Below are 15,674 nucleotides of genomic sequence, written 5' to 3'. Positions count from 1 at the left end.
CAGAGTGCTAAAGTACTTCTCTTAGTGATTTTCTTATTGGCTTTGTAAAAGAATTTTTCCTTTTTCTCAAGTCTGTTCCTTGTGCCTATTAAATAACTGCCTAAAAGGAAACCCTGTGAAAGGAAGCTACCTGTGTCCCTTATATAAGATCAGAGGACTTTTAAAACTAGATGTGCTTAATGGTACAATAATAACACTTAGATACAAGCCACATTGTTGCTTTGCAAATATAGCAAGCTGTTTATGAACTCTAGCTCAGCAGACACATTCAGGGTAGAGCTTACAAGCAACATTCTGTGACTGTATATTACTGCCTGCAATTCTCTTTTAATAAATTGAATAATGTTTATGTTCTGCTTAGGAAACTTGATGTTTTTACCAGCAGTATTTGAATTACCATTCACTTATTATAGGTCACCGTTGCCTTTTTTCTCCCCTCCTGTTTTTGCCTTCAGTTTTCACTTCTCCTTAAAAGCCAGGCCTGGAAACAAGTGATAGGTCAACTTTGGTATCAGCCATCAGCCATTTGGTATTAGCCCTTTGTTTGATAAAGTTCTGTGTTCATTTTTGATTGCTGCAGAACTTTCTCTAGGTAGATTGAATGCCTGTCATGGCTGAAATAATGTATTTAAAGTGTGAATACTTTCAGTTGAAATTTTTTTTATATATTCAGTGAGTCTGTTTCCTTATTGCTCAAAAAGTAGAGTCATAGCAAGAGAAATATTTAGACACATCTTCCTTGGACACTCTTATTTCTGTCATGCTGTATACTTTTAATGCTTTCTATCTGAACTTCTTCCTCTGTTATTATGACTAAAAATCAAAATTATATCAATATAGCATTTAAAACTTGAAGTGCTAAAATTTCAAGTGCTTTGTTTAGTATTGTTTTTTCCCTCAACTCATAATTTTTTTAAAAGCAATGGGAGCAGAAACAGTTTTGTGTAGCCTAATTCGAGAAAGCATAGTAAATATACCTAAACTGGTGGGAAATCTAAAGTAAATATGAAAGCATAACTGACTTCTAACTACATTATATCTTCTTTATAGATTTTGTATGTTCCTGACCCAGACTACATATCTAGTGTGGACAGCTCCCCCTCTCTAAGTCCTGTAAGTCCCCTATCACCTACATCTTCCGAAGCAGAGCTTGACAAGGCTACAGTAAATGTAGGTATACCTATTGTCCTTAAAATTAATTTTCCCTTACATATAAATGATACAAGATAAATGCTACAGATGCTATGCTTTCTTCTTAAACTGTCCTTTTGTTTTGGGGAGAAAGTATTAGACAGTATTTGGAGTTGAAAGTAAAATTATTCATTTTAAAAAGTAAATACAAGATTTTTAATCTTTGTAAATTATAGTTTTCAATGTGAAAACTGATTTAACAGCAAATTACTTGTAGCAAAATACTGTCATTGCACACGGAAATCTTTAATAGTTACTGTTGCATTTCTGTATTTGTTACATTTCAGAGCTTATTAAACATTTGTCTCTAATCTTATTGATGGTTTTGGCAGACAAGATGTATTGGCAGGAATGCTCAGTTTCCCCCTGCTTGCTCTAGAGGTGTCAGAGGGGGTTCTCTAGTTTCATGTCGCAAAATGAAGTTTAAAAAGGGGTTTCGGTGAAGGACTAATGCAGAATTAATTGTAGCTGACTTTTACTCAGTAGTTCTACATTTGTAGACTTTCAAAATGCTAAAAATGTTTAGCAATCTGTATTGTGCTGTAATTCAGCTCAAATGGAGATTTTTGGGCTGGAGCTGGCTTTGTAGAAATAAGTATGTCTTTCCAGGAATACTGGTTTGCTGTCAGCAGCATCCCATAGGGAACAGTCCAACCAGGAAGATTGAGTATTTGAGCCTGAGCTGCTCTGCAGTTTTTGCTGCTATGATCTCATTTGGATGTTTCTTCATGCATCACCACTGTTCTTTTCTCAATTATTATTTTTTCCTCTCAAATAAGAAATTTTCTTGTTAGCATATTTTGACACTACTCAATCAAACTGTCAAACATCTGCTCCAGGATTCTGTGTCCTCAAAATTTAGGAAGGTTTGAGACTTAAAGCATTGAATTATTTGCTTATATGACTTGGTCCAGCCAAGTTTAAATATAAAGATTGCTTTGTTGCTGATGAGGTTCCCAAGCTGCATTGCAAAGTCTATGGTTGCCCTTCTGCTGAGAATCACTGTTTGGTTTTGCTGTGATCTCATTTCTCTGTCTTAGCATGCCAGTTTTTATGTCTGTCATTGGTGCTGAATAATTTCTTTTGTGTTTGATGGCAAACTGAGGGTAGTGTAGCACAGTAAGCAAACTCGCCTGCAAGAATACATTCTTGTATCATAAATCTTCTAACTATATCAGTCTCAGAAAAACCTATCCATGTAACATATGCTGTAAGAAGTTACTGCAGGGAAAAGTTATCAATTTTACCATTGGAAATCTGAGCTTTTCCTACAGATTCCATGCCAGAAAAATACCTTATGCTTTCTTTTGTCAATTATTTTGTGTATCTCTTAGCATAGAGTAGATAAGGAGATGTAATCATACCTGTAATTTGTTTGAAAACTTTTTGTTGACTGTATGCTCATATGAGAGATAAAAACTTGAAAGTGTAGAAGAAAGAAAATAAATTAAAATACTTAAAAACCTCTTCTGCAAAAGATTTTTTTCATTTAATGCAGTCAGTCCCATGCTAGTAACAACTGGAATGTTAAATTTAATTTAACTGATGCACAAAATAGTTATGCAACAACAAAGTATCTTGTTGCACGTCATGGATCATCACAAGCAATTCTTAAGTGCTTCAAGGAAGGTCCAATTAGCAATGAAACAATATGGAATGTAATTATTTTGTTTCTGAGGCCTTTCAAAGTACATCTAAGGAAAGAAGAAATATTTGTCCGAAAATGAAGGAACAGAAATCACTTGTACATGTCAGTGTGGTCTGTGTGTGTTTGGTTTTGTTTTCAGTCTTCTCTAACAGCTCCAAAGACACTCTACTTCTGTGTGAGCAGTTAAGGCTGGAGGGTTTTGTTCTTCATCATAGCACCTGTCTTTCATGGTTTCTTTTCTCTTTTTGCTGATTGCTATCATTATGAAGGAGAGACATACTAGTATACATTCTCTAATGCTCTCTTGATTTCTGTCTTCTTTGACTGTCCCCCAATTTTGACTCCAGATTTGCAGTTTAAATTTGAGCATGTTTCAAGGTAAAGATGTGTTCCTCTGCTTATATAATGTAAAGGAGTCTTCTCTCTGCTCTGGTCAATAGAATCAGTGATTTCTTGTTACAAATTCAATAAGAAGGCTAACAAATATCTGAATGCCTGTTCAGTCAAAAATAAGCTGACATGTTCTACTCTTGTTCTTTTGTTTTATTGAAAATTGGAGTAGCTTGCCACAGCCATAAGGCTAGATACAAACCAGCATGTGGGTGATAAAAGACCTGCATAACTTTTTGTTAAAGCTGGGGAGTTTTTGGTAGGGGTTTTTTGTTGGTTTTATTTTTTTTTTTTGTTTTGTTTTAATTTTGCTATGCTTAAGCTTTTATTGTGTATTTCAATAATTTTGTTGCTGTCAGTAAGACTGTGTAAGAACTAGCTTAGATTTTGAAGCTTTTCTGGTGCTGCTGGGTTTTTGAAAGATTCATTCAGCAGTCTTAGGCACATATTTGAGAAGATCCTATATGCTTTGCTACGTATAAACCTTAAATTCCACTTCAAAATAATATGTAGTGACAAAAGCATCATCATTAAATTGGAAAGTCTACCATTGTGGTGGTGCATCCCACTGCCCCTCACTTTCCCAGGCCATACTGGGATCCGAGATTGTGTCATGTTGCCAATATGATGAGAAATAGCTGGCTTATTCAGAGTGGACTTGCATCTCAGCTGAGCACTTTCAGAACCACTTGCTGAGTTATGTATCACAAGAGTGACCCTGTAGTTTTCAGTAGGAAGGCATATGTGGAAGGAGAATTAATCTCCAGGAGGTTTTTTTCCTAATTATACCTTGATTAGCTTTTTTCACCAAAATTCAATTTAGTGTTCTGTATATTGTTTTGGTTTTTTGGTTGATCTGTAATGAAGGTTGAAAGATGCTGGCAAAGGCTAAAGTAGTGAGAGATGATGAACTGAAAACAGTTGTTCATAATGTTCCTAGATATGATTAAGGGCATTTATCTGCAGTCTGTACTGGTGAATAGAACTGAACAGGAAAGCAGAAAACCAAAGGGAATGTGGGAGTTCCTGTTTTCTAAAAATAGTAATATTGTATTAGTAGCTAAAAATAGCAATTATGTATGAAATTGAGGCTTTTAGATGTGGGTGAAGCTCCAAAACAGGGTTTCTGTGGCTATAAAATAGGCTTTGGTAAAGTCTGTCTACTGTTTGTTTATCTTTCATTTGAAAACTAATTTTTTCATTGTCTGTCCTGTCCCTAGGGTTTCGTGTGCACTACTTAGTTGGATATTCTGATAGATAGTGAGATAGATAACTCTATTATCTTCCCAGGGAAGTAATGAAGGTAATCCTCTGAAAGTTAAATCCAGGCATGTGAATGACAAAGATTGTTGGAAACAGCCAAAGAGAATTTACCAAGGCTCTATCATACCTGACAACACTGATTGCTTTCTGTGGCGAAATGACAGGCTCAGCAGATGAGGGAAGGCATGTTTCTTACCCTGGCTAGAGCCAGGCCCTTGACACTGTTCCAAAGCAGCCTTGTTAAAATACTGGAAAAATGTGAACTGAATGGGTAGAGTAGAACATGGGCCAGAAACATTGCCAGGATCATTGTGTTCAAACTTATTCAGCATTTGTGTATGTGATTTTTTTTTTTAAATCTTTTTTAGAATCATAAACTAGGTTGGGTTGGAAGGGACCTTAAAGATATCCAGTTCCAAACCCTCTGCTGTAGGCAGAGACATCTTCCACTAGACCAGGTTACTCACACCCCTATGCAGCCTAGCCTTGAAGACTGTTTGCTGTCTTGGTGGTCAGTTTCAATCCTTGAGTCCCTGTTGGGGCAGTTCTTTTATAAACTGTCCATCAGTTACCTGACTGGTCAAATTACACAGCAGAAAATCTCCAGGAGTTGATATTGAAAAAAGCACAATGCTAAGTTCTTCTTTGTTTCTTTCTATTTCCTTTCAGGATTCAGATGGAGTCCAGCAGAAGGAGTCAGCTGTCTCACCAGCACATGCATGTGTTCGTCCTTCAAGAGTGGTATCATCCACCTCCGAAGAGGAGGAAGCATTTACAGAGAAATTTCTAAAAATTAATTGCAAGTACATCACTAATGGCAAGGTACTGAAACATTCAGGTTTTACTGTTACTGTATAGAATGTAATAATAAAACATGTTTAAAGTATAAACACAGAGTAGACTTTAGTCGGTGATGAATAGACGAATCGACTCACATGCATATGTCTGTATAAATATACTAATTTTTTTAACTTACTGTTTCCTTTGGGTTCTCCAGGCCTCTTGTTCAGGACATGATTGATGCAAGAAGTTGATATGTGACAGACATCTCTGATGCTGTACTGTTACATAAATCTTGTATGTTGAGGGCATGAGGTCTGTTTGTTCCTTATGTTAATATCTCTCTTAGGTAATTTTCTTTACTTACAGTGGAAAAAAACATGTATTAAACTGTGCTAGGAAATATACAGCTGCATAGCTTTGCTTCCTTTTTTTTTTTTTTTAAAAGCAGGACAGGGTGAGCAGAATAAACTTCTGATTCTGCAAACAAGTTCTGTATTGTTCACCATATGGCTTGGTGTGGTATGGTACAAACCTTGATTTTGCTTTTTTCTTTGAAGCAGTTAGAGAACTTAGAACTTTCAATAGCATCGTTACACAAAATGCCTCCAAGTCAGTGGCACCTCTGTTTAGCTCATAAGTGCACAATTCTTGCACAGACTTCTAGGGACTGAGGTGAAGTGTTTTGACATTATCTCAGAGCACTTTACCAAAAATCAAAATGTGTTGCTCCACTACCTCACAGAAAAATCACTAGTATTTTTTATTAAATTACTAGTATTCATTTTATCTATGAAAAATGCCTTCACTCAATGAATGCAATAAAATTCCAAGTACTTGTAATATTTCTTCCTTTGCCTGAAGTTCAGGTGTGTATATAGAAATACCACTGTTTCTGTGTTGTTCAGCAATAGGTTTCAAGACAAGGTACACTAATGATAAACAGGTTAATAAAAGTCTCCTAAAACTGTGATTTTTTATTTTTTTGGCTGATGGGGAAAGGATTGCAAATCTATGTGTGTCTAGGCTTGAAGCCGTTGGATAATATGTGTGAATTGACAAAAGCTGCTTGTTAGAAGTTGGTGAAGCAAGTACTGGAACAGCTTTGTTTTTTACTTTGTTCTGCTTTGCAAGTAATTTTTTTCACTTGTAGTTCTGCTTTGCAGGTAATTTTTTTCACTTGTAGTGTTCTGTCTGTAGGTGACTTTTTTAGGTTGATCCTAGGCGCATCCTTACTTATCAGTTTTAAGTGCTGTTATGCAGAGGAATTGAGACCTGTGAGTCTTTGTTAGAAATTGGATGTACTGGAAAAAATCTGGGGTAAAAATTTACAGCATATTATTTATGTGCTGTAATTTTTCCTCAGGATATTACAGGGAGTATTAGCGGTCTTTGGCTTGTAGCATTACAGCCTATTTTCTGAGTGCTTCAGGGAGAATTTTGTTTGTAAAAAGTTGCATAACCCATTGCTGTGTCTGTCCATACTTGGGGAGGTGGGTGGGAGAAAAATGAATACTGACTTGCTCAGATTCAAGTGCCAGATCTTGTAAGTTTAGCATGTAATTTAGACTTTGTGCCACATATGGTAAGAATGTCCTCTTGAATGTTGTCTTGCCTCTCCTCGATACATTTCCTCATTATGCAGGATGATAAACTTGCAAAAGTTTTCTGTAGAAAGCTTAAAAGATTCATCCTTTGCCTTCTACTCTGAAAGGGATTTTTGAAGCTCATTGTTAGCCATTCTTTAGGGGTTCAGTTGTGAAGTCTGTCATCACTGTGACTGCTGCTTGTAGGCTGAAATCTAGTGAAGGCCTATTTTACAGTGTGTCTGTACAAAAGGGCTTTCATTAGGGTAAGATTGTCTCATTTCTCACTTTTTAAAACTGCTTATTTTGTGTGTGGTTGGAGTTGCATTTAGTCACACTCGTGACTTTCTGGACAAGCACAGAGGAATCCTCTGAGGAGCAGGGTTTGGAACCTGGAATGCTTGCTCTGTTCATTGCACTTGCTCTGTGTTAGCTGGTTTTGGCTACTGATGGAGGCAGGGTGTTGAGTACAGTAAGAGGCAGGGTCATGGGAATATTCTGTACAGACAATAGATCAGTAGGACCAGTGTGCTGCAGTCCCACCTTGACTTGCTAGGTGTGCCCTGTCTTACAGCTGCATTGTTGGCTTCTACTGTAGAAAAGTGTGCTGCTCTGGGGTTTTTTTTCTTTGCACCGTTCCTTGTGCCAAAAGAAAGGTACTGTAAAAATTCTGCATGATTGTAACTGAAACTAGTTAGGGAAATTTGGAATTCTTTTTTATTTTTGCTAAGTTTTACTTAACTGTTTTGAAATGTAGTAGGTAAAGGAAAGTTACTAATACCGAGGCTTGAAAAAACCCAAACCACCGACCTGGAAATGAAAGCACAGAAAACACACATTTATTGCTCATTAGGTGAAAAGGATAATGATGAGGTTCAAAACTCCTACAAGAAAGAAGGCATAAAAGAAGTATTTTCATGATAAAAGCTTCATAAATCATAAATTACAGTTTTTATTCAACCTTGTGTGTTCAAGAATGCAATGGAATTATTTAGAGAACTTATCTTTGAACTTCTTGTTAGGACTCCTTTCAAACTTTCTTAGAACTGTTTTACTAAGCTGCTTAATCTTAATGTGTGGGCTCACTGGTGTGATAGTTTGGCTCTAAACCTCCCTTTATAATGATTGTTCAGATTTCCATCTCAGGTTTTACATGGGAGTTAGAGCTTCCCTTTCCTGATGTGTAAGGAATTTTAATGGTAAGACGACACAACTGATTCGGAACTGAATATCTACATGTGCAGTTTAATCTACCTTCCATATGTATGTTTTTATGTATCTGGATTAATATTTTCTAGAGCAGCTTTAGGACTCAAGGGATCTATTTTTTTTAATAACCTAAAATTTCCACATGGTTTTTAGTAATAGAATGGCTTAGCATTTCTCTTTGAGGATCTTAAATCAGAATTTCATCTGAACAGAATTTTACTTTACGTCTTTAAAATCTATTGCGTACAGGAAACTTCATTTCTACAAGTGCTATTTTGGGGAGTTTTGTTCCAGAACCAGAACTTCCTGTAACAGTATTGTGTTGAATTACTTAGTAGATGCATGTGGAGCCTAGTTTGTATTTCATTTTCATAGCCAGTATTTTTAGTATTTTTTCTCTCAACAACTACTTAGTAATTATGGTCCAAGAGAAACAAGTCATTGGTTATTTTGTGGAGGATGCCCTAAAAATGTGTTTCTCAGGGTTCTGTAGCAACAACTGAGTTGTTTATAGCAGTTCATCTTTTAAATTATTTTTTCCCAAGGACTAGAAAACAAGGAGATTAGAGCAAACATCAGTATACTGGAGTCATGTAGCAGTTGGTAGCGTGTATGACATTGTCCAGTGTTTTTGCTTGAGCTTGTGCTCTGATTTGCAGATCTCTAACAACATTGTTAGCACAAATAATTCTTGTGGCTATTTTGAAAAATTGAATTTGTAAAAAATTGAGTCAAAGAGCTCTTCTGAAATGTTAAGTGAGTATTTGATTTATTTTAAAGGGATCTGGGCTGAAGACCCAACTTAATAGCCCGCAAAGGAGAAGCTGGGTTCATCTTTTTTTAATATTGGTAGATAAGGGCTTTGTTTTTCATAAATAAGCCCCATGATATTCTTCACTTTGAAGAATATATTCACACTCAAAATATTTTCAGTAGCTTAACCAGGTCAGAGAAGGAGCTTGGGAACTTTTTCCTTGCTCCAAAGGCAAGGAACCAAGGAGATTACATATGGGGAGCAGACTAGGCTCTCATTCATCTTTGGTGTTTATAAGATGGCAGGGGAGGTTAGTTTGTTGGAAGTTACTTACCAAGAACAGCATTACAGAATCATTTAGGTTGGAAAATGCCTCTAAGGTCAAGTCCAATCTTTTCCTGATCACCATGTTGTTGATTAGACCACGGCACTAAGTGCCACATCCAGTGATTACTTGAATCTCCTGGGATGGTGACTCCACCACTTCACTGGACAGCCCATCCCAATGCTTAACGACCCTTTTTGTGAAGAAATTCCTCTTGATGCCCAGCCTAAACCTCCTCTAGCACACCTTGAGGCCATTTCTTGTTGTCCTGCAACTGGTTGCCTGGGAGAAGAGGCCAATGCCCACCTGGCTACAACCTCTTCTCACATAGAGAGTAATAAGGTCCCTCCTGAGCTTCCTCTTCTCCAGGCTGAACAAGCCCAGTTCCCTGTGCTGCTGCTCACAGGAATTAATCTCTAGACCATTCAGCAGCTCAGCTGGTATTTTATGAATTTGCTCCAGCACCTCGATGTGCTTCCTGAATTGAGGGATCCAGAACTGAACACAGTATTTGACATGTAGCTTCCCAGTGCTGAGTACTGAGTGACACTCACTGCCCTGGTCCTACCGGCCACACTACTGATATAGAGATACTCCAGGGCTTTTTCTGGTGTCACCTTTATTACCCATTCCTGGATATTTTATGATATGACTGTGGCATCTGCTGCCATAGTGCACAAATATGTATGAGTAACCAGAAAAGTTGTTTTAGAGCCTTAAATGATGAGTGCATGATACTAAAATGCTCAGGAGTTCATCCTTGTGTACTCTGATACAATAGTTCTGGAGAATATGTATTTTAGGAATGCTAACATAGACATCTATCTGATCCTTCATTTCCAACAAGGAAATGAAGTTTCAGGTATTTCCTTTAAAGAATAGATGCAATTTTTTCTTGACTTATGCAAAGCTGTGGTGTTAGCTCTCAAATGCTGGAGTTGCTGCAGTTCCCATCTCTCAGGAAAGACTGAGCATAATGAGCAGCTCTTAAGCAATTGGCTAAAGGCTTGTGTGCTCCCACTTGTATGTTTTGTTCTGATGTTCTTTTTTCCTCCCAGAATCAACAGAACTTGGTTTCTGTCCGTACTAGAAACAACATCTGTTGAGTAATAGGTTTTAAGGAAGCTTTTACTCCTGCAAACAAGGTAGTAAAGACAGAAGGTATTTTTCCTATAAGAGTCACAGAAATTGTCAGAGCAAGTGTCAGAAACATTGGCATGTCTGAAAATGAGTAACTAAAATCTGCAGCCAAACCAAATATTTCTTTATCTGCCTTTTACCTGAGCATTGCTTAGCTACCTGGGTTAACATTCAGTGATCCTTGGAGGTAATAATGAAAAGTGACAGAAATACTAATGCTAATTAGTGTATTATTAGGAACTTAATTTTTATTAATTTGGAGCAGCAGTTCTTCTCTAGAAAACTATATCAAAGTGTTCATCTAGTAACTGTGGACTGTGCCTAGTAACTTGTGAACCAGAATTGTTGCATTATGTTTTTTAGACAGATAAGGATGAAATAGGTCATGTCTTGTTAAGGTGCTATAAATCTGTTGTTTTCAAGATACCTCTGTAATCTTTCACTTCCTTATAGTAAATGCAAGTCAAGTGTTTGATCAGCCACTTTGTCAAATCCAGATAAAAGTCTGCTAGGTCTGAATTCTCAATTTCTATTGCTGTAGTAAGTTTTGCGTGGGAATACACTTTCCAATTCATTTGCATGTTGAATACCTGCCTACCTATTGGTGTTGAGGGTTTCTTCTAAGGTCAAGATAAGCTTTTATTATTTCTAGCTGTGTCTTTGAGGCTGCTGAGGTAAGCTTTAATCCTTAATTCCATATGTGCTAAGGCCGTGTAAATGTACCAGTTTGGGATTCTTTGCCATTAGGTGGGTCATTGTCAGTCTTTTCTAGGAAGCTTCTGTTTACAATAGAAGGTCTCTTAAACTTGTTTTTCTTATATAGTGAGTAGCCTTGCACATGCACAGATTTTTGTCCTTTATGGTGATATGCTGTTTGTTTAAGATACTAACAAGCCTGGCTTGTGGGCTTTGAGAGGGTTAAGTTGGTGTTTTCTGAACTGCTAAAACTGATTCTGAAGCAAGACAACTGAAATTAGTGGTTGATGTGTAACTGGTTCTTTATACATGTTATTCTGATGATGTGACTCTAATATCCAGATAAGCCATGTCAAACATATGAAGCTTTTTTTCTTTAATCAATTTTTGGCCTATGCTTTCAGCTGAGGCAGCCTTATCTGTGCTCTTGAAAGCAAGTTATAAAGCATTGGAGTTTGTTGACACAAATGATATCTTAGTTGTGACAGCACATCCCTTGACAGAAAAATATCATCTCTTTATTGCCTCAAAAGCTTTAGCACATCCTGTGCACTTAATTTATCGAGGAAGGTTCATGAGATAGCGGACAAATGAAGACACTATTATTCTGGAAATGAAGAGCTCTCTAATGAGTTCAATTACTGTTTTTTTTTCTACTGAGTAATACCTAATTGTGGAAGTTGAACACTTAAATCCTTTAGATAGAGCAGTCATACAACCTTACCATTTTCTCTTCAGCCTGGCTGTTTTGAAGATCCACATGCAGTATTTGGGCAGTGAAAGAACAGAATAGGATATTTTGGTTAGAAGTGACCTACAATGATCATCTAATCCAACTGCGAGCAAGACTATGACAATTTCTGGGTCAGATCTAAAGAGTATTAATAAAATTTGATTTTTATGACCATTAATGAAAGAGCTCAGATGTAGAAAAGCTGTTGCTTTTTTGTTTTAATTATGCATTTATGACCATTAATGAAAGAGCTCAGATGTAGAAAAGCTGTTGCTTTTTTGTTTTAATTATGCACTGAATTTACAGAAGTTATATTCGTTTAAAGAGAAGCAGTCATTCTTCTGAGTAGACTCATTGACTTCTGCAGTTTTGTTAAATTTGTTTTCTAGACTACAATAGATATAACAAAATGTAGACTTCTCTTGACAGTTGTCCTCTTGGAGGACAACCTTGAAAGTCTATTTCCATGATACAGGTCTAGAAAAGAAATGGCCATAAACGCCTTCTTTCAGTACTTTAAACACCTTGGAATTATGTATATGTCTTCTGCTGACTTCAAAGTCTTCAGCACATGTGTTGTACTCTAAAAGATGTATATGAAATCTGATTAAGCACTGAACAACTAAAAGACTCAAGCACAGATGATTGGGCTGCTTTTGAGACATATCTTCATTTTTCCATACTAGAAATAGCATTGGTCATTGTTGAGACTTTAATAACACTTTTGCTTTGGTTGGGTTTTTTTTTATAACTTGCACTTTTCTTTTTACTGGTTGGTATCTTTGTTTTCCTACTGTGAAGGTCATCAACCATCACCTGGGAACAAAATTTTTCGAGTTCAGAAGAACTGTATCTGTGTTTGTGCTGTGCTAATGTCTTCTCAAAACAAAATTGAAAACAGTCTCCTCCAATACACACCCTTTATAATAGTTATGAATGTTTTATCAGTAAGGTAAATATTTAATTCCTTCAACAGCACGTGAACTGAGTTCTTGAATGAAAATTTGGAATGTCTGATAAGATTTGTAAAGTCTTTAGGAGTCACGATCTGTAACTGAAGTATTCCTGTCACTCTACTTAAAGCTAGGTTTTCTTCTGTTCATGGTTTTAGCTCAAACTCCACTGTTTCAACAGTTAAATGAATTTCTGTAGCAGGCAAATGCTGTTTGCATGTGTTTCTAACTTTTTTTGTTCAAAGAGAGTTGAACATATTGTAAATTAACTTTGTTTTTATACTTGTATTGTATAAGAGCCCTACAATTCATAGTATTAATATAAACCTCAAAGTTTTTCATAGTTAAATTTTAAACTCTACTTGCATTCGTGTACTCTGCAGTAGTATCATTGTGATTAAAACCATCCAAAATTTCGTCTTTGATAATCTTGAGTCTTTTTTATTCTAGTTTCATTCTGTAAATGTGTTTCTCCAATCATTCACAGTGTCCATTAAGTTAGAAGGATTTGTATCAGCCTCTCTGTTACTTTTGTGTAAAATAAAGTAAGATACATGATAGGTTTTTAAGGTCTCTCTAAATAAATACTAGAAAATGAGACAGAAGAGTTAAGAGTCAAGTTTTAGGCAAAAATTGCTTTCAAACTGACCAGTTAAGCCCTGTGGTTATCTGGGAAAGATGTTTCCTTATCTCAGAGGGGCTGTTTAGTGTGTTCTTCAGTGTGTAAGGTTTCTCTTACGTTACTAAAACCAGTTATTGATTAGTTGTGAGGAATAAAACTGTTTTATTTTGGGAAAGCAAGTGGTATTAATTTGCTTCCCCAGAAAAAGTTACAGTTTCTTGTGTTTAACAGTGACTTAGTAACATAACAGATTGCTTAAAAATAAATTAAAAATGGCTTTATTAAAAAAAAAATAGAAAACACCTTTTTCCTACTGAAAAATGAAGAATAAGCTGGAATTTGAAGGAGAAAAATTACCGCTTCTTTTCCCTCTCATTTTAGGGTACGGTCAATGGTGTGCTGCTAGTGACGCCAAATAATATAATGTTTGATCCTCATAAAATGGATCCTCTGGTCCAAGAGAATGGCTGTGAAGAATATGGCATCATGTGTCCAATGGAAGAAGTGATGTCAGCTGCTCTGTATAAGGAAATTGTGGACAGCAAAATTAAGGAGTCATTAAGCATGTAAGATAGAACAGTATTTGTAAAGCTTTGAGTGAATCTGAACTGTAGCCACATTGTTGACCATACAAAACTAGCAAACCAGCATTTTCCTTCTTTTTCTTGTTAGGAAAGGATATCAAAGATTGGCTTGGAAAGATCCTATAGAAACTTTGCTTTACCTTCAGTTCTCACATCCTATATATGATGCAGGATAAATCTTCTTCTATACACATGGAGTCTAATTTCCTACAGTAGTCTCTTATAAAGATCTACGGTACCACATCATTTCTTCTGCCCCTTCCCCACTATGGAAACAGTAGTCGATGTTGTTTGGTTCTTCAATAATTCAAGAACTGGTATTCACAATAAGAAAGGGCAGCTTTGACAATTTTAGGTACAAATTTTCATTGTTTAGCATTTTTTACTTGCTTCTCAATCTTGTTGCTCTGACAAACGATTTAAACTAGTTTTCTATGATTTGTATATATTATCCTGGGCCTAGGAGTATTTTTTTTTTCCCTTTATGGCTAGGGGAGGGACTGCATATTCACCTTAGGTGTAGTCTTTTTTTGGAGTAAACAGTGAATTTGGATTGGTTTGTCTAAGCACTGGTGTGCAGCAGGCATTTAAAATCAAATTTGAAGAGCATTACAAGAAATCTTTGTTCCATTCTCTCTGTTTTTTTGTGGCGAGCTTTTATATTATCATCAGAAAAAGATAAATTCTGTCTTGAAATCCAAAAAGGATTAAAAAAAAAAATCACACCCCCTTTACCTATCACAGCCCATAAAACACAAACAGTTGCAGACTGCCTCAATTACCTAGCTGTAGGAAAGTGGGCTTCTTTTACCGGGAGAGTGTAAAGCTGTTTGCTTGATATGTAATGCTATACCCTACTTAAAATAGTTGCATTTTTTAAGATACTCAATAACTCTTAAAAATATCCTCTTACAGTTCATATAGGTAGTACCCTAGCACATCTTTCTTGATAATCTTAACTGTATGGACACTCAGAAGTAGTAACTTGCCTCATACCATTTATGAGCTCAGTTTTGGCATAAACCTGGGAATGAACGGGTATCTTGGTATGGTCTTGTTTGCTGCCCAATGTGATGTGTCTGTTGAAAGGGCAACTGAAATACATGTCGCTACAGCAGTACTTTTGGGGCTTTTGATGTAGAACAATGATGCCTTCAGCATAATTTTTTTCCGGAAGTTTATTTTCCAGACTGAGTTTTAAAAAGTAGGTCACAGTTCCTATTTCAATTGATAGACACTGGAAAGAATTAGAGAGCTCTATGCTTGAGTCATGTTATTGTGGTTGCAAAACAAGTATTTTTCTAAAATGTTTTGTTTGTTAATGACTTAATGATGCTATTGATTTTTATGCTCTTGTAGCACATGCATTTTCTCTTTTGTTTATAATATGAATGCATGTGGAATGAAAACATGTCTGCTAATAAAAGGTCATACTCTGCATTCAGAGGCCTGTATGCCCAATTTGATTTATCTTTCTTGTCAGCTGTATCAACCAGTGGGTGGAACACTAGCTGCCAGCATTTTCTTCAGTCCCTGCACTTTTGTGCCTTAGCTAAATATGAGGCATATTTGTAAATTTGGGGGAAAACAAAAATCTTTTAAGTCTAAGCAGAAGTCCTAACATCTTCAGCTAGCTCTGACAAGACCCATGTGTCTTCGGGTATTTGACACTTAAATCATGTTTTCTCACTGTTTTTTTTTTTTTTTTCTACATATTCTGCTGTTGTAGTTAACCTCCTTCCACTCTCCAAAATTTTCCAAGTGTCAAACCTGCTTAAAACTTGGGAAAGCAATCTTATT

The 15,674-nt window shown here is 36.3% G+C and overlaps 1 protein-coding gene across 15 annotated transcripts in view; it reads left to right on the top strand.

The window, feature by feature from the left end:
- The window catches only part of OXR1 (oxidation resistance 1), a 355,346-nt gene that overhangs the window by 299,116 nt on the left and 40,556 nt on the right, over nucleotides 1–15,674 (top strand). For 14 of the 15 annotated variants that reach the window (XM_036378717.2, XM_036378729.2, XM_036378727.2 and 11 more), the window contains 3 exons: nucleotides 1,051–1,170; nucleotides 5,162–5,314; nucleotides 13,672–13,856. In XM_036378717.2, coding sequence (XP_036234610.1) covers nucleotides 1,051–1,170; nucleotides 5,162–5,314; nucleotides 13,672–13,856 — 458 coding nt within the window. The remainder of the gene's footprint in view (nucleotides 1–1,050; nucleotides 1,171–5,161; nucleotides 5,315–13,671; nucleotides 13,857–15,674) is intronic. The other variant, XM_036378721.2, reaches the window with a different exon arrangement.

Source organism: Molothrus ater, chromosome 1 (genome assembly GCF_012460135.2).
Source record: "Molothrus ater isolate BHLD 08-10-18 breed brown headed cowbird chromosome 1, BPBGC_Mater_1.1, whole genome shotgun sequence".
NCBI lineage: Eukaryota > Metazoa > Chordata > Aves > Passeriformes > Icteridae > Molothrus > Molothrus ater.
Note: the sequence above shows the minus strand (reverse complement) of the source record. Positions and strands in the feature narration are given on the sequence as shown.